General features: G+C 44.7%; 1 protein-coding gene across 2 annotated transcripts; it reads right to left on the bottom strand.

Moving 5' to 3' along the window:
• Nucleotides 1–5,866: 5,866 nt before the first annotated feature.
• LOC144128891 (N-acetylglucosamine-6-phosphate deacetylase) lies at nucleotides 5,867–21,907 on the bottom strand. Of its 2 annotated transcripts, none has more exons than XM_077662672.1 (10): nucleotides 21,619–21,907; nucleotides 20,812–21,059; nucleotides 19,716–19,855; nucleotides 15,509–15,563; nucleotides 13,603–13,812; nucleotides 13,367–13,455; nucleotides 11,912–12,056; nucleotides 10,547–10,676; nucleotides 9,831–9,877; nucleotides 5,867–6,235 (listed from the first exon to the last, which is right to left on the bottom strand). In XM_077662672.1, exons 2-10 carry the CDS (start codon nucleotides 21,038–21,040, stop codon nucleotides 6,006–6,008), a joined length of 1,275 nt encoding a protein of 424 aa, XP_077518798.1. In that variant the 5' UTR covers nucleotides 21,041–21,059; nucleotides 21,619–21,907; the 3' UTR covers nucleotides 5,867–6,005. The 2 variants fall into 2 exon arrangements, with proteins under 2 accessions (XP_077518798.1, XP_077518799.1); XM_077662673.1 differs by lacking the exon at nucleotides 21,619–21,907 and adding an exon at nucleotides 21,534–21,603.
• Nucleotides 21,908–23,046: the final 1,139 nt, after the last annotated feature.

Here is a 23,046-nt window from a genome sequence, read left to right as displayed (position 1 = left end):
AATGAAGCTTCTAACGTTATCGCATTAAAAACTTCGCCGCTGTGGACGCTTTTTGTACACTCACCAAAACAGGTAAAATTCCACGGATTCCCTCGCGTTGTGGTAATGTGGTCATGTTTATAGCAGTACGTTTAGTAAATTGCGTGGACAGACCGGTTGATTGATTGATAGAAAACATCCTTGACACAGAATGTTTGAGCATGTGGGCAGGGCCGCCTAGTCTGGCAGTCCACTGTTTATCGCTGCCGCGTTGACCTACGCCACCAGCCAACGCTGATGGTCGGGGCTGGTGGTCAAGGCTGGTGGTCATGGCCATCGCTGAGAAGACTGGCCTCCCACTGCTCCTTCGAGGAGTTTGGAATGGGCGACAAACGTCAGCTGCCATCTCCGGTGAACGCTGAGCCGAGCAGATACCAAGCAGTGACGGGGGTTTGGGAAAGGGTCTACAAATATTTTCCCCACAAGGGCGATCTAAAGCAGTTCGTTATAGGTTTTTCTTGATATCAGAGTTCATGTATTTTTTTTTACGCGGACTTTCCTTGGCTTGGAGTTTCGGCAGCTTTGAACATAAACTTTAGCTTTAGCATTCATATTTTCCATTTCAATTCCCTCATAAGCTTCGGAGTTCCCCCGACTTCAGGCATTTTACCCCGAAGTTTCGGACTTAAATTTATTAACCCGGAATTTCAAATATTTCCAAAGAGGCAGTTTCACGATACTGAAAGCCGCTACATTAATTCCGGATGCATGCCTCTACTAACTTTCTCAATGGTGTTACCTACCCACTGCTTCGCCTCTGCTATTTCATTTTAAGCTTACACGTACCACAAGAGCCAGCACCAAATTTACGTTGCTTTTTTTTTCTGTCTCCCTGTAGTCATTGTTGTCGTTGTTGCGGCGCATACTGAAGATATTTTTTCTCCCTTTGCATACTTTACCGCACGATTAAAAGCTCGACGAACAACTTCTTCACGGCGGTGCCCCGTGCAGTCCGTCTCTCACGTAAGGGGCCTCTTCTCGAGCGAGCGCATGTTGCAAGAGCTCACTGTCCCGCGTGCACGCCGACAGTGTGATTTCAGTGCTGTAAATGGAGTGCTACTGCACCCTCCCATCATTTCCAGATCTGCACCCGACACGCAGATCTAAAAATGATGGGAGGGTGCAGTAGCACTCCATTTAAATCACTGAAATCACACTGTCGGCGTGCACGCGGGACAGTGAGCTCTTTCCAGATCTGCACCCGACACGCCGGGTTCGAACCCGACCGCGGCGGCTGCGTTTTTATGGAGGAAAAACGCTAAGGCGCCCGTGTGCTGTGCGATGTCAGTGCACGTTAAAGATCCCCAGGTGGTCGAAATTATTCGGGAGCCCTCCACTACGGCATCTCTTCTTTCACTCCCTCCTCTATCTCTTCCCTTACGGCGCGGTTCAGGTGTCCAACGATATATGAGACAGATACTGCGCAATTTCCTTTCCCCAAAAAACCAATTATTATTATTATTACCCGACACGCGGGCTCACACGTGCCTAAACGTACCACTCCGCCGCATCCTCTTCTCTATTATCATAAACGCTGCTAGGTCTGTTCGATTTGGCTGCACTTGCTGCACGAACGCTAAGAGTGCACAGTACTTTCGCATTCGTTTTGCCAGTTCAGCGGCGCGCGCCGACTGCACCTCCGCATTCGTTTTGCAAAAGTGCCCGCCTAGTGCAACACGAATTCTTGGCTGGCTTGCACTCTCCCAAGTCTATAATGAAATTGTGGCAGTTTTCTTGAAAGGAGATGGGTAGCTGTGCGTGCATGGTATCGGGGTTGTAAATCAGAGCGGACAGTCTAGCCTCGAAGGCGGCATTTCAGCGCATAATCATAAGTCATCTGTGCAATAATGAAAAAACAGCGCAAGGAACGAGACGAAAACACGAAGGAAGAAGACACAGACACGGGCGCTGACTAACAACTGAAATTTTTATTTCGATGCAGGACACAAATATACACTACAAAGATGGGGGTGTGTCCAAGGCGATCCCGCACAATCACCGAAACAGTGTGGTCACGTCCAAGGTTACAAACGATAAAAAGGTGAAAAGGCCGAAAGAAAGACAAAGAGGCGATAAACCACGGTGTAAGAGGCCGGGACGGAAGGTGAAAGCGATGAAAACGATGAAAACAGATATGCACGCGTCAAAAGGAAAAAAAAAACAGCGTTAAACTAACGGTAAAAACGGGACTAAAATCGCGGCACAAGGTGATTAACAAAAAAGGCAGAGAGGGGTATTTAAGAACAGGATTAAACGTTTACCCTGCCTCTAAGAAAATCCAATTCTTTTTGCGACAAGCACAGGGAGGGTGTACTCACACATTGTTCCTTTGCGTTGTGGATTTCGAATGCTTCTACGATTTCCCTGGATATCCTATCCCGTCCTTTAGCAAGAATTGTGCAGCGATTGAAATCTGGGTAACAGGTTTCGTCCGGATCATCATCCTTACGTTTGCACTTTTTGCAGTGCTTGGCAAGGTGCCCAGAAATTGCCAAACTGTCTACATTATTCCTATGCTCTTGAAGCCTAATGTTGAGGCACCTGCCTGTTTGGCCAATATATCTCTTCCCACAGGATACGGGTAGAGAGTAGACGACGCCGGTTTCCGTCCCGGCCTCTTATTCCGTGGTTTTATCGCCTTTTTGTCTTTCTTTCGGCCTTTTCACCTTTTTATCGTTTGTACCCTTGGACGTGACCACACTGTTTCGGTGATTGTGCAGGATCGCCTTGGACACACCCCCATCTTTGTACTTTATATATGTGTCCTGCATCGAAATAAAAATTTCAGTTGTTAGTCAGCGCCCGTGTCTGTGTCTTCTTCCTTCGTGTTTTCGTCTCGTTCCTTGCGCTGTTTTTTCATCATGGATTACCAACTAGCCCGGCATCTTGCACATCTGTGCAATACATGCAACGACGTTGCAGGAAAACGATTCCCCGGGGCTGGTTCATGGCAACACTATATTGCGATTTGCTGCTTGAAAATTCTCCGCGCGGTTTGGGATGTTGGAGGCCGCTGATGCGGGCGGCACGCAGCTGGCTGCAATTTGGTAGCCAAACCAATGCTTGCAGACGGCCAGGCATGCACTCGACCGTCCTTCTGGAAGCCTGAAAGGCCGGCTCAAGCTTATCAACTGGGCTCGCTCGACAGCTCAGGTCTCTGGAGACCTGGACAAGGGGCCCCACCCACTACACATTGGGATGCAACACTTCTCTCGCAGCGACTAAAAGTCACGCCTTCATACCCTAGCAGCTGCACCCCTACTCCTCCAGCTTCACAACCCTTGATTGGTTATTGATCCCAGCAACCCCGACACTCGGCAAAAAGGATTCACTAGAGCTTACCCGTGACGCTAATCCAGTGTGTGCCGGAGACCTAGAAGCAACAAACAGCTTACACGCGTACCCAGTTACTAAACACTCCCATCCCAGTTATCACTAAAATTTGCATTACCACAAGGGTAAATGTCCGGCGATTTTTTTTTCTTCTTCAGCGATGCTTATATTACAGACAGATGGCGGCCTTATTAGGTAATTCTTCTAATCCTGCTGCTCAGAGCTTTGTAGAAGCTGAGTTATCTGTAGTTAAAATTTGAATATTAGCGTCTTCGCGCCTTTCCCTCTCCTCTCGTTACTTTTTGAACGCTGGAAGGTCGGCGCTCCTCCGCCGACCCCCCTCTGGGAGCGGAGCTTCCCGACCCGCCGGAGATAAGCGGCTTATTAGCCGCGGCCACGGTAGCTGCCTGACGTCTGAAAGAATCTAACCAATGGCCACCTCTCACCTTGTCTACGCAGATGCGGGGGACGGAAGAGGGTGCAAGCATGAAAAAGTCGCCGGGAAGGACTCGGCAACTTTGACGCGATTGTTGGTCGTCTGCTGCGTGTAGAAGAGTATTGGCTCTGGTTTTCATGGCAACACAGTGCAGTGATTAAATGAGTTAATGTGCTCTCCTCGGAAGGCGTTTCAGAGCCCCTTTAAAAATTACTCCTCCTCTCCCCCCCCCTCAACTCGTACACGCGGGGCACCAGACAAAAATAAAGAAAACAGGTCTGGGACTGGGCCCCGCCCATAAAAACGTCATCCGCTAACGTTCCCTTTGCAACTTCCGGTTGTCGCACCCAGCGCCCCAGCAGCAGCGTCGGCGGCGATTGCGGCGCGCGTCGGGTTTCTTTGCTTGTCGTTTGTTGTAGTTAGCAGTAATTCTTGACGTTCATGCCTGACTGTCGAAAGAGCGCTGGGTTATAGTAGTAAGCGTCAGGTGCGAAGTTTCGACCGCAAACGCCGAGACGTCGGCGGGCGTGCGACGCTGGCAGTCCGATGCGTTCCATCCAGGCAGCTCGCTCACGCACGTCTCTAAGAATCACATGCCCGAGTTCAACACCTCGCCAGTCACTGGGTTTGCAGCCGACGACACAGCAAGGCGTATTCATCTCGGGCGGATGAAAAAGACACTGCGAGTGGTTCTAGAATTCACGACAGAAGGAGGCGGCAGAGGAAAATTGATACCATATGCGCGGAGGCAGTGCCCTGGCTCGCGGTTGCCCGAGAGGGTCGCGCGGCGGCACGAGCAGACGATTTTCACAACTACCGGAAGTGTGCCCGTGATGTCGTGGCTGCCGCGGCTCCAGCGAATGACAGCGCGTGGTGGCCTGGGTACGTCATGGGTACAGTGACGTCTTTTTTCACGATTTTAATTCCAAAGTCGGTTACAACGAGCACACCAATCGGCCCCCACATTTTAAAAAACACGTTTTTTAAAAATTTATAATAAATTGCCGGCTCAGTTCCGAACACATACTTGGTGTGAATGCTCATTAGCATCATTTCTAAGCATTGAAAGCATTTACAAACGACTTTGAATTCTTTGCATAGTCCCTAGTCCCTTTATCGTTAAAGTTTTCAGTCCTATACTTCTAACCTTGTATCACCTCTCTGCTTTTGAGCCACCAATCTTCCAATCGCATATTGCTAACTTCTACCGCAAATTTATTTACATGACCATTGTTATCTTTAAACCCTACAGCCTCAGGATGAGGCCCTAGGCGAAAATGAATCAAAAAGCACCGTTAGGAGGAACACCATTGACAGGGGTGCGGCTTGCCGTTAGATATATCGAAAAGACTGGTGAAACTGGAGTTTGATGTACTGCGGAACTTCCCTATGCTTTTACACAACAAGACATGTTCAATACCGCCAATAATTCGAAATATCCGGGTTCGATATGCCCGGGCTCGACTCCAATGAAACAATTGTCTTTTTTGTCAATGCCTTTTTATTTATAGGATGTGGCTCTCAACATGAACTATTGTGCCCAGCACAGCCTTATGAAAGCTGACAGATGTCTATGTGTTTCAGGGAAGTCTCAACAATTTGCAAAAATAAAGGCTTTTCGGGTAAAAATGGTAGGGTGCCTCGATGTGGCTTTTGTAACATAGTATTACCAGCACTGGCAGACACCAGAAAGCCGGAGAGTTGTCTTTAGTAAGCTAGCTAATTTCTGATAACTAACTTTTTAACTATCACAGTTAGGCAACTGGTTGCAATTAGAGATTTGTAGCCGGTTGTTAGTAATAGCCATATCAGTTTTTAGAATTTTGAAAACGCAATTACCCTCGCTGCTGTGGCTCGACAAAAGTTGGCTGCATCGTGCAAAAATGCACGTGCTTTTGAAAGCATGCAGGCAAAAGCAACCCCTTCAGTGCACGTAACTAGTCGAAAAACCCGGAAAGCACTTGGCCTGATGGTAACACAGTCACGGTTCAATTGTCAAAGCAGGCAACCTGTCTTACCTCATGCAATTGAAACCAAACAGACTACTCGAACAGGATGTCTGAACATAAGCTTAAGTTCTTTTTATTCGAGGAATTGCACTTAAACATTTGTCATAAACTGATAATTATCAAACATATGTAGGTAAATATTTACATGCACATCAGTAAGGCCTCTGAATTTAAATTTATAAAATTCTCTAGCTTCTTGACAGCACATTAGGTTTTGCATAGATAACTCCAAGTTCACTGTCAGGCTTCATCCACACACATTCTCCCGCAATCCATGTGGAAAGAACATGGAGGTCATTGTCCAGTATCACAAAGTCTGCATCTGCACCAAAAGCAAGAGTTCCTTTGCGGTTCTCGATACCAAGCACTTCAGCAGCATGCAATGATGCCGATTCCAGAGCCTCAACCGTACTGCAACCTGCACACACACATAAAGGACAACTCGTTATAGATCAATTATAAACAATGGCATGCAAGTGCTATTAGTTTATGAATTGCTTGATGATGATGTGATCTGTGAGATTCACAGTGGTCTTGCGATGAAACATGAGCAACCACATGGTACAGTAAAGCCTCGTTAATTCAGACTTCAAAGCAGTGGAAAAAAACGTCCGAATTATCTGACTGTCGAATGTTTTAATTCGTGCACACCCTAGGGAGTGGCAGAAGCAGAACTGCTCCACAATGGTAAGGGTCACCAAGGCTTCTTTCCAAGTCCGCAATGGTAGCGCTGGAGCTTCTTCGCTGTGGCGTCACACGTGATTTAGTATATGGTTTATGGTTTATGGGGGCTTAACGTCCCAAAACGACTCAGGCTATGAGGGACGCCATAGTGAAGGGCTCCGGAAATTTCGACCACCTGGGGATCTTTAATGTACACTGACATCGCATAGTACACGGGCCTCTAGAATTTTGCCTCCATCAAAATTCGACCACCGCGGCCAGGATCAAACCCGCGTCTTTCAGGTCAGCAGCCGAGCGTCATAACCACTGCGCCACCGCGGCAGCTGCGTTGCGTGTGAGTAGGCTTCACTGAACAAACAGCAAACAGCACGTGACGAGCACGGAGTTTTAGCTAGCTGCAAGAACGGAAATTCCATGCGGACAGAAGCGACAGAAGTGCGCACTGGCGCCGGAGCGGCAAGACGCCTTTGAAAAACAAACGAAAAAAGATCAGCAACAAGGCAATCGTCCCAACAAACGGTGTGCAGCTTGGCTGGCTTGCTGATTTGCTCAGCAAATATCCGCCGTCGCCGCCGGCTAGCGACAAAGCTCCGAAAACAAAACTACGCGGTCAGACTCCCTCTCAGCGCCAGGAACCTGCCGACTGTCAACGCGCCTGCCTTCGCGCGCAAATCAGAGGGGTGCGGGAGACAAATATGCAATTCAGGCCTGTGGACGAATATCTGGATGATTGCCTGTCAAGCACACCATATCTCGACATGGCGCCCCTTGGTGGCCCGTCCGATAACCAATGGGAGCCTTGTGGTGTCCGAAGAAACGAGCTTCCGACACCACAGACTTGTATGCGCGTTTGGCGGGACACCGGCAGCAGTCCGAATCATCCGAATTTCTGGATTAAGGGGGCCGAATCAACGAGGTTTTACTGTAACTGTTTTTATATGCAAGAGTACAAGCAAAACACTCAAGCCCCAACAGGGCACAGATATAGTTTTTGTCACACCTAATAGAGGCATAGGTGCCTTCCACCTGTCCTGCAAAAATACAAGGCCAATGCACCACTTAAGAAGTTTCTATAATTTATTAATTACTGATACCGTTACCCCTCATTTGAGGACCATTACAGGGAGGGGACAACTAATACACATCAGTATAAGTGAGATATCAGTCAAATAGTGTTGCCTAACATGGCAAAGAAACATTCCCAACAGATTTAAGTTCACTGCTCAAAACAAAATATGAACTGCATCAAATGGTGACACCTGTACAATCAAATGGTGATACCTGTACAGAGTCACACACACATATTCAAAATACAGCAGACTCCCTGTGAGATGAACCTGAAGGTGCCAGAAAATTTGTTTGTCTTATCAGAAGTTCATCTTAAAAGAAGTACCCCCCCAAAAAATATGTGTTACATGAAAACAATTAATAAGATGACCTTGCAGTGAGAGGATAATTGAAAATGGAACATATATGGCACTATGACGTGAGCTGAAGTGTGAGGGCATAAAACAAGCTCTCATTATTTTACTTTAAAACAGCACTGTCTATGTCTCTTTTTCACTCTCTTACATGGCGAAGCAGTTGCCTGTTCATGCTTTTCTTTTTTTTTAAGGCAGAAGCGTTACTAGCCTCATCAAACAAAATTCCATCAGCGACAGCTGTTGCTGAGGAAACTGTTTAAGGCATAACTAGCGGACCTCTATGTTATGCCAGTTTTCTCGACTTTCGTATCAAAACTGTGAAGCAACTGTTCATTGCACAGCGCTCTGGGTGATGTCGTACGATTTCTTGTTGCCCATAACATAGATCTGCTAGTAAAATTTGACGCTAGCTTGTCACAGAGATTCCAGCCGACTACATATACACTCATGTACATACCTCCAATTGTATGCCTTCTCCAACATTCATATCAAAACTGTGATGCAACTGTTCGTCATATAGCGTTCCAGGTGGTGCCATATGATTTCTCGCTGCACATATCATACATCTCTTAGTCAAGGTGCAGGTTAGCTCGCAACAGAGATTCCAACTGACAACATAAAATCTCACAGTGAGACAATCATGCTTTCACCTTCATAGCATGTAAGCAGTCTTTAAATGCTACCCGTATCTTCTTTTTTTTGTTCCTGACTAGATTTCTGAGGCTTCAAGTGCTCTGATGGTCCCCGACTGGGTATCCATCTCTCTCTCTCTCTCTTATCTCACTCCTTCAAAAGCATGGCCGTTAACAACTCTGTTATCAACAGGTACACCATGTGCCTTCGGGCGCTGCAGGTATTTCCAATAAATAAATGCCCATGCAGCGTGGATATCTGGCCATCTCCACACGCACCTTTTTCGCATACCGCCGCGGTGGCTTGGTGGTTAGGGCGCTCGGCTACTGATCCGGAGTTCCCGGGTTCGAACCCGACGCGGGTTCGAAGGCGCCTGTGTGCTGTGTGATGTCATTGCACGTTAAAGATCCCCAGGTAGTCGAAATTGTTAGGGAGCCCTCCACTACAGTATCTCTTTTTTCTTTTCTTCTTTCACTCCCTCCTTTATCCTTTCCCTTACAGCCCCTTTCATGTAACCGCCAATATGTGAAACAGATACTGTGCCATTTCGTTTCCCCAAAAACAAACCAACCAACCAACCGACGCCATGTTGAAAATTTGGTTCCCAACTGTTTTAGCCCAAAGTAAACGAACTCTGCATCTGCGTGCCTTTTTGTCCGCCGGTAGCAACAAGTAGAACTTTACGCGCACACGATACCGAAATCTGGCATCTCTGCTCCGTTCACAGGCAGGAGCGAACGTGCCCTGCCTTTTCCAAGTTAGCAAGAAAGTGCTTACCCGCAAGAGAACTTCTCCGCACAGTTGCCTGAAGTTTCACAAAAGCTGTCTTGTAAAGGAGTGCTTAATTGCGTGGAAACATTTTTTACATTTTTCGTTTGCTCAATATTGCTGCGCAGATGCCCTATGAGTACTGTTGCACGGGTTGGGCGAGGTTGGCAATCACTGCAAAAGTTGTTCTTAACCGATGCACACATTTGAAACAATTTGTCTTCGGGAGATTTTTCTACACTGAATCTTATGAGGAACCAACCAAATGTCTCACATTGTTCAACTTAACCGAGAACCCGTCTTTAACAGGAGTTTACTATAACTCAGTCGGTGAAACTGCAGCAATTATACACACGCAGTCTGCAACTAATCTGCATATGTAACTCTGTCTTAAGACAGTAAATAAGGTAGCCAGAGCTTAAGTAGTCAGAACAGCCAGTAATTCTTAATAGAGAACTAATGGACAATTTCAATGCGCTTCTGTGCAAGTAAATACGACCTTACCTGTAGATTTCTGCAAGTATCGGACACAGAAATCCATTGTTGCAATGCTGCAAATAGAAAAAAGAAATAGAGTAAGTAACAAGCAGCATACATAACATTTGTGAAATGATATAAATCACATCTATCTTTAATTCTACTCCATTTTGCTGCTCAATTATAGCAACAAGACCTTGCAACAGCAAGTTTTATCAAGACGCTGAACAGCACAGCACCACACTTACAGCACATTTACAGCAGCAGCCGTACAGGCAATATATGGTGCAATCATGGTGTTAGTCACCGTAAGCCACACAAGTTGTACCCCCTGCCCCTCTTGCCCTGCACCATGATTGCTTACTGCCCCTGACTACTCCAACAATGTCTGCACTGCACCCCCACTCTCCGACTACACACCCTCCTATGCATATGCATGGTTGCACACATGATGCCTGCCTACCCTACATCTCTACCCAGAGGTACTAAGCACTCTGACCGGCATCAGCATTACACACCACCCCAGTTGTTGCTGAAATTGTATTACCACTGAGACGAATGTTCAGTGAATTTTTTATCCTATGTTGCAGCACGGCACACCTGCACATTTGCTGACGTGCAGGTGAGAGTACACTTAGGTGAAATGCTGTGCCAACAAAGAGTAGGAAAGCACAACAGTAATAGCAATGACAGGAAAATGAATGAGATTTAGCACGAAAAATCGTGAAACTCAATTCAGTTACCTGCCACAGAGGGTGGTTGTGCCAGCGATCACAGCCCGTTTGCCCAGGACCTCAACTTTGTTGTCCCCTATGAAGTGAATGCCTGCCTCGAGACCCATGGCTGACATTGCATCAGTGACCAGTGTCAAGCCTGCAGGCAAAGAGGGGCGTTGGCATATGACCAATCTGTAACACAGTCTTGCAGCAAATTAGATTTTACTGTGGCTTGAATGCTAAAGCTGGAGAAAAAAACTTGCTATGGCAGCACAAGACCTGTCATCGAGTACAACCATAGCCACAGAGACTACATGGTGAAGAGAGAGACATTCATCTGAAACCTAGAGCAAGTGATGAAAGCCAAGCTTTGTTTAGTGACCTTATCCAAGTCAATAAAGCACAGGAGAGTACAGAAGTACAAAATGATCTGATATTCCAAGAAGACATTCATGAAGGAGGGTCAAACAGAACACATAGTAGCTAAGCCATCTCTCTTTTCTGATCATGTCCTTTTGAACTTTCTCATTTAGACAGGGAACTAGGTCAAGCAACCTATTTTTTACACAATCATCACCACAAACCAGTTTATGACAACGCTGCCTTGTGTGTTACTCCAAGCACAATATATCAACTGAACACTAATTATAAAAGAAATAGCCTGAGTCATTTTGGGACGTTAAACCCCATAAACCATGAAACTAATGATGCAAAGGTTCACTCTGCCACATCAATAACATTCTCAAAACATACTGCTGTACGGAAGATTTATGGGATACCAGTACTACATATGAATAGGAAAGTTGCAAAAATTTGGAAAGAAAAAAACAGTTTCCTTGGAAACAAAGCGCAGCAATGCTACTGTAGTGATGATGAAATGCTGCCTTAAAACACAACTGCTCTCAACCCTACAGAAGAACACAGTTGAAGGCACAACATATGTCATGTACTGGATGGTTTCATATCGACAGGGCGCCCAAAGAAGCACACCGCAGTTGTCAAAGACTGCACGTCAACAATAGCTCTATTGGCATTATACCACTTTATGCTAACTGCCAAATATTAAACAAAATTTACTATTCCATCCATTGTGTCCACATCCATACACAGCTTCCTTTTCTGTAATCAGCACCATTATGCACTGAGAATTTTTAAAATTTTTGTGCTGCAGAATAATAACTATGCTGAAGAAAGCCCAGTTACTTCGAGCTGTCTTAAACGGCCGCTAACAACACGAAGTTTGCTTGTAATTTGCATCAGAGAGAAACACCAGTTTAAAATGTTCGGTACACTGTATGTGCCATGTTAACCCTTGTGTTAACCTTGGAAGATGAACATTTCTGCTGCCGAAGTCACAAAGATAAGTATAGAGCGAGCAGTTATGGCACGTACCTCTGGAGTTAGCCTTGTATGCGATGCGCAGTGCAGCAGGATGTGTGTGGATGCCATCGGCTATGATTCCGTAGAATACATTCTTCTCCTCTGGGAGCTTCTTGGATGTTAGCAACCCTACCAGTCCAGGGTCCCTGTGGTGAAACTAGAGGACAATGGTTTAAACCTTTCATAAAATCATAATGCTCGGGTAATGTCCTACATAAAGAGTGCCTTTTGAGGGCACAAAACAAAAAGACATGCTTTGCCATTGCTACATACTGTTTTAATGAATGCAGTTCAGTTTGTAGAGGAATTTCAATAACATAATCAGTGCACCATTGTGGCTAAGTAAGCACATCACTTTCACAGCCTCTGGATCTGAGCTTAAATCTTTCATGCCACAGAGGCAGCACGATATGGTACATAGTAATAACCTTGAGACTTCACTGCACTAATCTGCTTCAGGAAGGGTATTTTAGCAAAACCTGTGAGCAGAATTCTTTGAGCAGTTTCTCCTTTACTATCGTACTTCTTGATCATTTTCTGTAGTACTGTAGCGACCAGCTTGAGAATAAAGAGTGCTCAGTGATTCAATGATAGTAACAGCCAGCAAGAGACCACAAACCAATATGAGAATGCTGTGCAGGTTGCGAGTTAACAGTAGTCTACGTCACACAGTAAAAATAAGTCAAAATAACAAAAACAATAAATACGACGAAAATCCAGGTGGTGTAAAGAGCCAAACTGGAAGAAATATTACACCCCCCAGATTTTAGTCACTTTCATATTTTTTGTTACTTTGATTTTTTTATTTGTGACGTTGACTACTTCTGTTAACTGTTGCTATCTTTGCGCTGTCAACCAACAAGTTCAGACATAGATTTTTCTGCTCAGTGGTTACAGTGCTTGGCTGCTGAGCCCAGGGACGCAGGATCAAATATCGGCCCTGGTGGCCATGTTCCAATGGAGGCGGAATGCAAAACATACCAGTGAGCTGTGCTGTGCGGTGTCCAGAATCTCAGGTGGTTGAAATTAATCTGAAGCCCTCCACTACAGAGTCTCTCATAACCCCCCTGAAGCTTTGGGATGTTAAACTCCATATATCATTCCACTATTTCACGATGTTGTCTTCCTTTTTGATAACTGCCCCTTTCCTTATCCTGGTCGGCTTGAATGCCCGCACATTAAAGAAAACCATCACACAACTTGTCAAATGTAAGAAGACTCGTTTTATGTCTTGTATGTTTTTTCGGTATTATAACAATGTTTATAAGGCCAGAGAACCCAATCCAGATATAAAGAAGCCTAGCTCTGAAAGAAATTACTGGAAAATAAAAAAGGCAGTTCTTTCAATGTAGTCTTGAACGCCATTATCATTGAGACGGTTGCCATTTTTCGCAGACTCGTAACATGGTCTTGTACTAGGCTGGAGAACACTTATTGTAAACTTTGAGAAAGTGGTACAAAGCTTACAGGCAACATTGCATTGAAGAGATGGGTGATGAACGATGCTCCATCATGCATAGCCTTCTCACCTTGCACCAGATTGGCTTCAGAGTGCCCTGGAGATGAAAAGGAGGGCCGATTGAGTGGTTTTCAGAAATATACATCTCGGCAAGCAAATAAACTCTGGCTCTTTTGGCACCGCTCACATGAAGGTAATATAGTTACAAAGAAGCTACAATAAATTTGCAGACTGATGATCCCACCTATAGAAACCGTAACCCCTTTTTCAACAAGCGCCTGGATCACTTTGCCATCGGGGTCGAGTTCAGGTGCCAGTGTGACAATGGCAGCACTGTCCAAGCTTCCGTACACATCCATCAGAGTTTTAAAGCCACCTTCCAGGCTCTGGATAAGTTGGGCCTTGTGAGCACCTTTCTTTTGCTTGCTGATGAAAGGACCTTCAAGATGGACACCTGCGCAAAGAAAAATGAACCAAGAAAATGTGAGAAAGGGACTAGGTGCAAACTGCGGCTATGAACCTGCAAAAGTTGCAAGAATAATTGGCCCTGCTTTGCTAATGACAGTGCCGAGCCCAGGCCTATAAGCAGCATGCAGAGAAGCATGAAGCGCTTCAATGTTTTCTTCATAGAACGAACAGCAAGGAGACATGCAATGTGCAACGCATAATGTGCCAGATCACAATACTTAGTTGGACTTGGTGCAAAAAAAAATAAAAAATGCTGTAAGCTGTCCACGTAGCTAGATTCAATGAAGCGCAGCCATTCTAAAGTTCCTCCAGCTCACCATGTTTAGAGCGAGTTGGCGAGTGCATGGTCAAATTGTAACTCAGCCTTATTCTCTAGCTCTATATTCATACTAGGAATGATGATTAGGAGAAAAAGGCTCCTATAATTTCCAACCTTCAGCAAGGTGTAGACATGACAGTGAAAGCTTTATCATTCCCATGCTGGCTGTTCTTGCCAATTTCGACCAGCTTGCTTCTGTTGTCATGTGTGGGGTGCATCAGCCTATAGCCTCTGCACAAGTATTGCCAAGCTGCTCCTCAGCAGGCTTGTGTGTTCCTGTGCAGAAATCCTGCATACACTAATTTCTGTACGGCTATAACAGGCTTCGAATACAGACACCTATCAAACGTCCTAGAAGCAACAAAATCAGGCTAGCCATAGGCACACACCACATGCAGTCACCTAGGATGACACAATGACATATCACTTTGCACCAACAGCGAGCCGCCATCTGTCAGTTACAGACTGACAGAAAGATAAACTGGCTCATGATGGAGTACCATATGTAAGACGCAACCTATAAACCAATGTGCCACGCACAAAAAAAAACTATACAGTAACAGCTATTTTGTGTTATATTCGAGGTGCCACAAACACTGGTAACAGCAACTACAATCCTAACTCAGAAGTGCAATCGACAGTCCCTCATTACTGAAGTAATTACAACCAACACAAGTTTATACCCTTTATTCAACTTACTGCTAACAGTACTGTTGAAATGAATGAAGCATTATGTTGCCACCACCTGCAGATTTTCAGCGACTATTAAAGAGACACCACATTTTACAGCCACAGGCAAAAGTCTGGGGATGCAAGTCATTGAAAGAGAATTTACTTCTGTGTTGGTATCATTCCAGTGGATGGAGCGTACATGTCATGTCCAGACTTTTCATTGAACTAATTTGCCTCAACACACATAAATCAATTTTTTTCTGTGAACCTGCATCTCATAAACTTATGCCCCGGACTACACACTGATTAACATACAACATAGTAGGAGACCTCTTCATTATCACATTTAATACCACATTCATTACTTTTATTACTCCTCTTTTGCCCATATCTTGCAACAGACTAATAGGATGTCTTGAACAACAAGTACAGTCTTTTTTAGAAGTATACAGCCCAAGGGGCCTGCTTCCGAGCCCTACAGTGTGGCTCCTCTTGCATATTCAGGAGCCCTAATCTCATGACCGCAGGAGGAATTTAAGTGCTCAACCCACCCAAACTCAGGGTTGTCAAATATGCTAAGGAGCCTCGCTACATGCCTTGGAAGCAAATCCCTTGGGCTGTATATTTTTGACAAAGACTGTACATGAGAATAGAATGGAACCACAAGGCCTGGAAAAAAAGTCAAGCTTACCAAGAACCCCTGCTCCTTCAGCACTGCCATTATGTTTCTTAACAGCCGTGAGAGCCTGGAAGTTGTTTTGAGGTTAGAGCTGCCACAATCTTGAACACTGCGCGATGTCATAAGAAATGTCTGTTACCAGCAACAAATGCTAAATTTGGCAATTCGAGCAAAGGCATGCAATAACAAGCAGGAAAGGCAGGCTGGCTGCTCTAGCTCAGTTAAAAATGCTATCTTGGGACTTGTACCTCAAGATAATTTGTGAGTGATTTTTGGTGCCTTTCAAGCATGCGTTGCCAATGGTTAGCCCCTGACACTACACTTAGAAGCACCTGTAAGAATGTGGAATTCTTACAGCATGTGTACAAAGAAGCATGAATATGCTCGTAGACTGTCGGCTAAAGACATACTGCAGTGGGCTCTCGTTAATTCGAACTGCCAGTTAATTCAAACTGATGATTTGGTGCTGTCAGCATCAAGTGTGCCGAAACGGCTTCACTAAACTCAAACTCTGGATAATTTCCAACAAATTTCCAGCTCCCCTTTGAGTCGACTGTAAGTGAAGAAATATGTCTGAAATGGGCAGCATTGCACCTTAAGGTGGGGTGAGACTTATTGCTTTGCAAAAAAATTCAGTTCTGAGATTTTGCGACCATCTGATAGAATATTTATTTATCTTTCAGAAAATATGTTACACTTAGGATGATAGAACATTTATTTATCTTTCAGAAAATATGTTACACTTGGGTAATCGTAATTTGAACAATAATTTTTTGGTCTTTTTTCATCATCACCTCAACTGGAAAAGTGGGTGCATTTGGATGTGGTCTCTTTGCCTTTTGGTTCTTGCATAAATTCAGTGCTCTGAAGTTTTTCATCAGAAACACAAGTGTTAATTTCCATTTGGAATTCTGGAGCCCTCCACTACCCAGGTGGGTACCTCTTTCTTCCTTTCAGTCTTTCACCCCCTTCTTTATCCCTTCCCTTACAACACATTTCAGGTGTCCACTGATATGTGAGACAGATACTGTGCCATTTCCTTTCCCTAAAAACCAATATTCAATTTTTCTTGTTTGTAGTATATTTTTCAACCACTAGGGCACCTCCTATAACTCATCTGTCAGGAATCCCTGGCCAGAATACAGCACACAAATGATGTCATCACCCCTCCTGGAGCAACAGGCCACAGGTGTCCCCACCACCACCTACCTCAAAGCAAAGCTCAATTGAGATGTCCACTGACTCAGGAACCCAGTTATGCACCTTTCCTCCTTCTGCTAGTTTTCAGAAAAGGAAAGGCACATAACTGCCTCAATTTGTAGGTGGATGCAACCTGCTACTCACAGCACAATTGAGTCCACTAACACAGTGAGACAGTTAAACTTGCTCTCACATTTACACAACATAAGAATTGCTTAGGTGCCCCCATAATATTGTGTTCAACGCACATAATTTTGGTACCAGTTGCATTGATTGCTATTCTGTACAAAATTTCAACACTATAGTTGAAAAAAATTCAATTTCAATAAATTTAAATCTAGTTTTTGACTCTAATGCAGACTGAATCTATCTTTAAGATTCCTTGCAAAAATTACAGCCATAGCCTTTACTTCAAGCGCTGTACAGTCAACTTTTGAAAACCATTTTCAGTCTCACCCCATTTTAAATACTAAACAACACAAATTGATGGGCAAGTTGTTAGGACAGGTTAAGGCAAAACAGCGCACCAGCACAAGGATGAGCTCCTTGTACTGGTGTGCTGTTTCACCTTGACCTTAAAGAGGTCATGACACCTTTTTTCAGACTCAAGCTGTTCACTGCATTTTGTTCACTATGAACCTCGGAGCAACTAGGCAAAATATGAGCTTATTTGGTGCACCAAATAATCTGTAACTGAATTTTTAAAAGATCTCCTGAACTGGTGGCAGTCAGGCAACACTGGCATGATCACGATCCATGACGACATAAAGCGACATTCACGTACCTGCTCACGTAGGGTGCATACTGAGCGTAGGGAAGTAAGTTGTTCACTGTCTGGGCTAGGGGTGCGGAGGGGTGAAGGGGGAACTCACAACAGGGGGACAAAGGCAACAAAGGCCTGTGTCCTTCCCTTTTCTGTCTAGTTTCTGCTCGATCTCGGCGACTTCACCACAATATGCCACGGTCGGCCAGACTCGAGTAGGCGCGCTCTGCTCCGCACTGACTGTGCACGCGGCAATTTTGCTGCAGACGACGGTGCCACTGGTTTATGAAGTCACTCGGGCTGCTTCAACATGGCCGTCATTGCCATGAGGAGGGGCCTAGAGCTGGTATCTTCAAACTGCAATTTCTAGCTCAAATGCGCGCATAGAGCCCTACTTCTTTTTAAGTACGCAGAGCAATGCCATGGCTAGTACCTGCAACATGAAACCACAATTTGTTGGTGGACCATGTCAAGATCCCTTTAAATAATGCCGTGATATACAAGATTGTCTGCTGCAGAAATATTTGAATTATAAATAAGTTCTCTTTTGAATTTCGTTTTTGGACTGCTCAGTTGTTAAATTTCGTGGTGCTGGCCTCACCTAACTATTGACCTATTTTCATTTAGAAGCTTGGGATAAAGACTGACAATGTTTGCTGGTTATACTGCCATGAAGGAGAGGTGAAGGAGGAACCACTTCATTACGGTCATACTTTAAGCACCTAGATCATCCACAATTCAGTGCACCAAAACAAGTTGGTTGTCTTGCTTGGGACAATGCCCACGAGGCATGCCAGGACAAAAGAGGAGAGTAGAGGGAGTCGAGGGATCTGAGGCTGACAGGACAGCGGTAGAATCACTGCTTCAGGTTGGAATACAATGAGGGGCAATTGGGACAATAGGGGGTCAGAGCGGATACCACAAAGGTATAGCTTTGCAGGCATAAGGAGAGCATTGGTTTGAATTTTTTAGAGTGGGACTTTGGTTGCAACTGAGTAATGTCACGTCAAAATTGCGCTGTGTAGTTGTGTCGTATTGGGTTTTATGGCACATAGGCAACTAACACCAGCACACACCAAGCTCAAGGTTTAAGAAAAGTTTCCTGCAGAGTTTAATGTGAAAAATCATCGGTGGGCAGCGCCTAAAATGTTAGTACTAAGTAGTGACGACAAACGAAAGATATTTAAGAAAATGGCTACTGACGAAGCTTTCAAGAGGGTTGGGTAACCTCAGCACTCATCCTTGGCTGGTGTCAAAATTGCAAATAGTGTTGTGTCAAGATGTGTTTACAGAGCCACGTCTAGTACTACGTAGTGATGACAAACGAAAGATATTTAAGAAATGGCTACTAAGAAAAACTTTCAAGAGGGTTGGAAAACCTCAGCAGTCATCCTTGGCTGGCGTCAAAATTGCAAACAGTGTTGAGCCCCAGATGTGTTTACAGAGCCACGTCTGAATGCTCATAGTTGGGTTGACCAAGGAGACTGCCAGAGTCTGGTTGCGGAGACCATGGACAAACTGATGAGCCAGCTCATCTCTGGCGATCTCTGCATGGCCAGGATCCACCTTTGAACAACTGAAGCAGGGAACGGTGTGAGGAGAGTGCCGTAGAGATATTCCCTCAAGTCAAGAGGGATAGTACAGTTCTGCATCAAACATAGGGATGCTTTGGAGTCTGTGTCGGTAGTGTAGTTCATTGTGCATAGAAGTTGCATAAAGGTCCGTATAGTGTGTACACCGCCATGATGTGTTAACTTTGCATTTTCTTTCAGTTCCATTTTTACCACTGTGTACAGACCGCACTTTTGTCTTTAGCTTCGCTTCATAGGTCAAGTCTAGATCTTGCGCTCCTAAAAGGCAACTAGACTGTTCGCATAAAATCACCACTATGCCCATGCTGTTGGCACAAACAAGTATAGCTTGCCTCCAAAGCCAGCATCAGTCTGCTGTCCTGCCTATCACTGCAGTCATGTGACAGTATCAACATAAGATAAAAACCTCCTAGGATCCCAGCAAGCACATGAAAAAAATTTCACTAAGGTTTCAAAAAATTAACCACAGTAATATTTTTTTGTGTAAAGTATAAAACAAGGCAGCAAATGTATGCAAAACAGTGCACTCAGGCTTGCCATAAAGTATATATTTTCTTGACCTGTGAAGTTTGAAAGGGAACATTACATTAGGTCACACTGAGTTCACCAGGTATGCCCAGCAAATTTTATAAATCAGACAGCAGTGAATTAGCGTTTCACTCACCTTGCGATAAACATCAGAGGTAGAAGTCACTATCGTTGGGCATATAGACGTCACTCCGAATGGCAGAACACCCTTGGCAACCTTGTCAACTGCTTCTCCAATTGTGTCCACATTATGAGAAAAGTCTACTCCCAGGCCTCCTAAAACCATAATTAGAAAATCATCTGACATCAAACATATTTCATGCACACTATTTTAAATGGTGCTTGGATGCAGTAAGCCCAGTCACATTGAAATGGTACACCCCATTTTTGTACGGGGATTTAATTAGCTATGTGGAGAAATGTGCAGCTTAAGATTAGAACCGAGTAGCCTGTATCTGAGTAGTTCAGGAGTGCTGCCAAAGCTGGAAGCATATGCACTTTGGATGTTTATTTTCACTTTCCAAATGCCAAGAACAACAGTACTGTCAAAGATGAAACCACATATATTCATGATTCTAGGTAATAAGTTTATGTAACTTAAGATAATCATAAGGGGAAACACAGGACAGGCACGTTGTCCTTTATTTCTAGTTAATGCTCGTCCTGTGTTGCACTAGCTTATTACCTAGAAATATGCACCGAATACTCAACCAACAAGGTTTACATACCTGTGAATTTGAATTTAGAGCCCCACACAGACCGCAGACTATTGATCAAATAGGGAAGACATGTTGATGAGAAAAACACAGGAAAAACTTTTGTTGCTGACAACACAAAAATGCATACTTTTATGACTAATTGCACTCACATAGCAATGTTGAGCTATGAATTGCGCTAAGCACTTACTGACAAATACAGCTATACATATAAGACTATGCAGATGAACAGTGGACTGGCTTAATTCTAGCATTTGTCGTAGACAACCTGCAAATACTGAAATACGCTGCACCACCAGCAAGTCCCATACAAAGTTTTTTCTAATAGCTACAACTGCCATCATTAGCTAATTAGTAGTGGCTCTGGCCCTAAGCTTTTAGCCATTTATATACTATGGAGACTGAACGATACTTCAAAGCCACACAACTGATATTGAGAGTAACATATACTGTATCGAGATAAAATTCATTCAAAGTGAAGTGGACTCTCCTTCAGAAAAACAAACATGCAATCACCGTTAATTTGAAGATCAATGTAGCCCGGTGCAATGATGGCTCCATTGCAGTCTAACTGGATGTCAGCAGTGGTTCGTTCATCAAAAAATATGGGTTCAGGGTTCACAATGACTTTGTCTCTAACCCAAAGGTCTTCCACAATCAACTCATGGTCACGTAATATGGTGCAGTTTTTGAACTGAACCAAACATGAGCTTGGCCATTTCTGCTGCGCGGAAAAGGTACCCATGTCCTCACTCGCCCTTTGTCTAGAGGAAAAAGAAAAAAAAAATGGAACAGATGCGCACCGCACTCGCTAGAACACAACAAATACAAATTTATTTTAAAATATCTTCGTACACCACATAGAGGTGATCACGTAACAGCATTGACCAGCTCCCAACTAGACCGCGGCTGTGGAGAAAGACCACTTAAAGGACTTGCCCAATTGAGTTTAATGGCATGAAGACAAGGTCATGGATACGCTCTGAACTTCCTTCAAACACATTCAACGCTGTCCCAGCAACAAAAAAAAAAGAGAAATTTCCTAGTGCTTCAATGAACATGTTAACGCCGTGGCCGTTAAGTAAATAACAAAAACAAGACATAGCCTTGTTCGATTACGATGAATACGTAAGCAATACTTCAGCAAGATCATTATCTCAACCGCTCAATGAGCCACCAGTTTTCTACGAAAGCTCCAAACTGGTTTCAAAACAAATCTAGCCAAATCATAAGCTTACGATTCGCCCTTAGAAGATGACGTGCAAAACACAAGCTTGTTACTTGAACGGCAGAAACAAACGAGAAGAAAAAAAAAAACGTTACCATTCACTGGTCGCCTCGGCGAGTCGGCATTCAATGGTATCGCTGAGCCAGAATCAACGTATCGCGATGATTGGCTGTCAGTGCTGATAAGTTCGAGAGGGACCCGCTCTTAAGCTGATAGTGAGGTGGAAAGACATGAAGCACGGGATCGGCCGAGTGCGAAAGGCATATGCGGAAATAAAACTGCAAAATGTAGTACAGAGTTGACGCGCCGTAGAAGCGATACAAAGCCACTTCGCAAGCCACAAACGAAAGCTGGCAAAACAAGCGGCAGGCACGTGCGATCTGTGATGACCGCTATTTTGACGGGGAATACGACATGCAAATAGGGAGCATTGATGCAAGCGGGAAAAATGGGGAGCATTTGAATCATGATTTGAATCATTTGAACTGTGAAAAACTTATGCACGAAGCGTTCGGAAGCTCTTGTACACCAGCGTAGTCTTCAAATTTCACAAGGCACAAGTTTGCAGAATTTTTCTGCATACAAGTTCAACTCAAACTGAGGAGCAGTGGATTACGCTTGAATTGGCAGCGAAGCACTAAAGTAAGAAGACGTGCGTGGAGCCCTTCTCCAGGAGTCAGAGGCGGCGCTGGTTAGACACATCGCACAGAAGTGCAGCTGCCAACGATGGCTTGCTCAGCGTACCAGAGGCGATCCCTGCAATCGCATGCCAAAATAAATTAACTTCAAGGAAAGCTCACTTCTCGGTGGGCACCTCAGACGTGCTGTGAGGGAAGGGAGGGAGTGAAATAAGGGGGGGGGGGGAAGAGGTGTTGTAGTGTAGGGCTCTGGAATAATTCTGACTACCTGGGGATCTTTACGTGCACTGGCATCGTACAGAATACAGGCACATTTTGAGAAACACGGGCGCCAAGCTTATTGGCCATAAAATTAAGGAGGCTGGACTTGTTAAGCCTCGTTGTCAGCAAGATCTGCTGAACTAGTTCACTAGGTCTTTGTTGTCAGATTCCCAAAAGCCAAAGGGTTGGCAGGCGACTGAAAAGCCTGGCCAAAGGCGATTGGACACGACGAATGTTTGACGTCTCCGCGCTTACCGCTGTGATGCTGGCACACGTAGTGCAGGATTCCGGCCACCAGGAGCTATGTAATATGCTTTCAAGTCTCAGTGTAGGCATTTTTTTTCTTGTTCAGTTTGGTTTTATCAAAACGCCGCCATCGCGGCTGGGATCGAACCCGCACACTCGTGCTAAGCCGAATGCCACTGCCACATGTTCATAGTGGCGAGTATTCTGAATCAGCGGAAATTTTGATAAAAATTCAATATTTGATTCTTTTACACATTATCAGTGGTGGAACTGGCAAATGGCTTCTTGTAGCAGCTTTTGTAGCAGACGAAATCGCAGTTTCTAGTGGTTAGGGCGCGCGACTATACTGATCCGGAGTTCCCGGGTTCGAACCCGACC

The sequence above is a fragment of the Amblyomma americanum genome, chromosome 4 (genome assembly GCF_052857255.1).
Source record: "Amblyomma americanum isolate KBUSLIRL-KWMA chromosome 4, ASM5285725v1, whole genome shotgun sequence".
NCBI lineage: Eukaryota > Metazoa > Arthropoda > Arachnida > Ixodida > Ixodidae > Amblyomma > Amblyomma americanum.
This window is presented reverse-complemented; position numbering and strand designations above follow the sequence as displayed.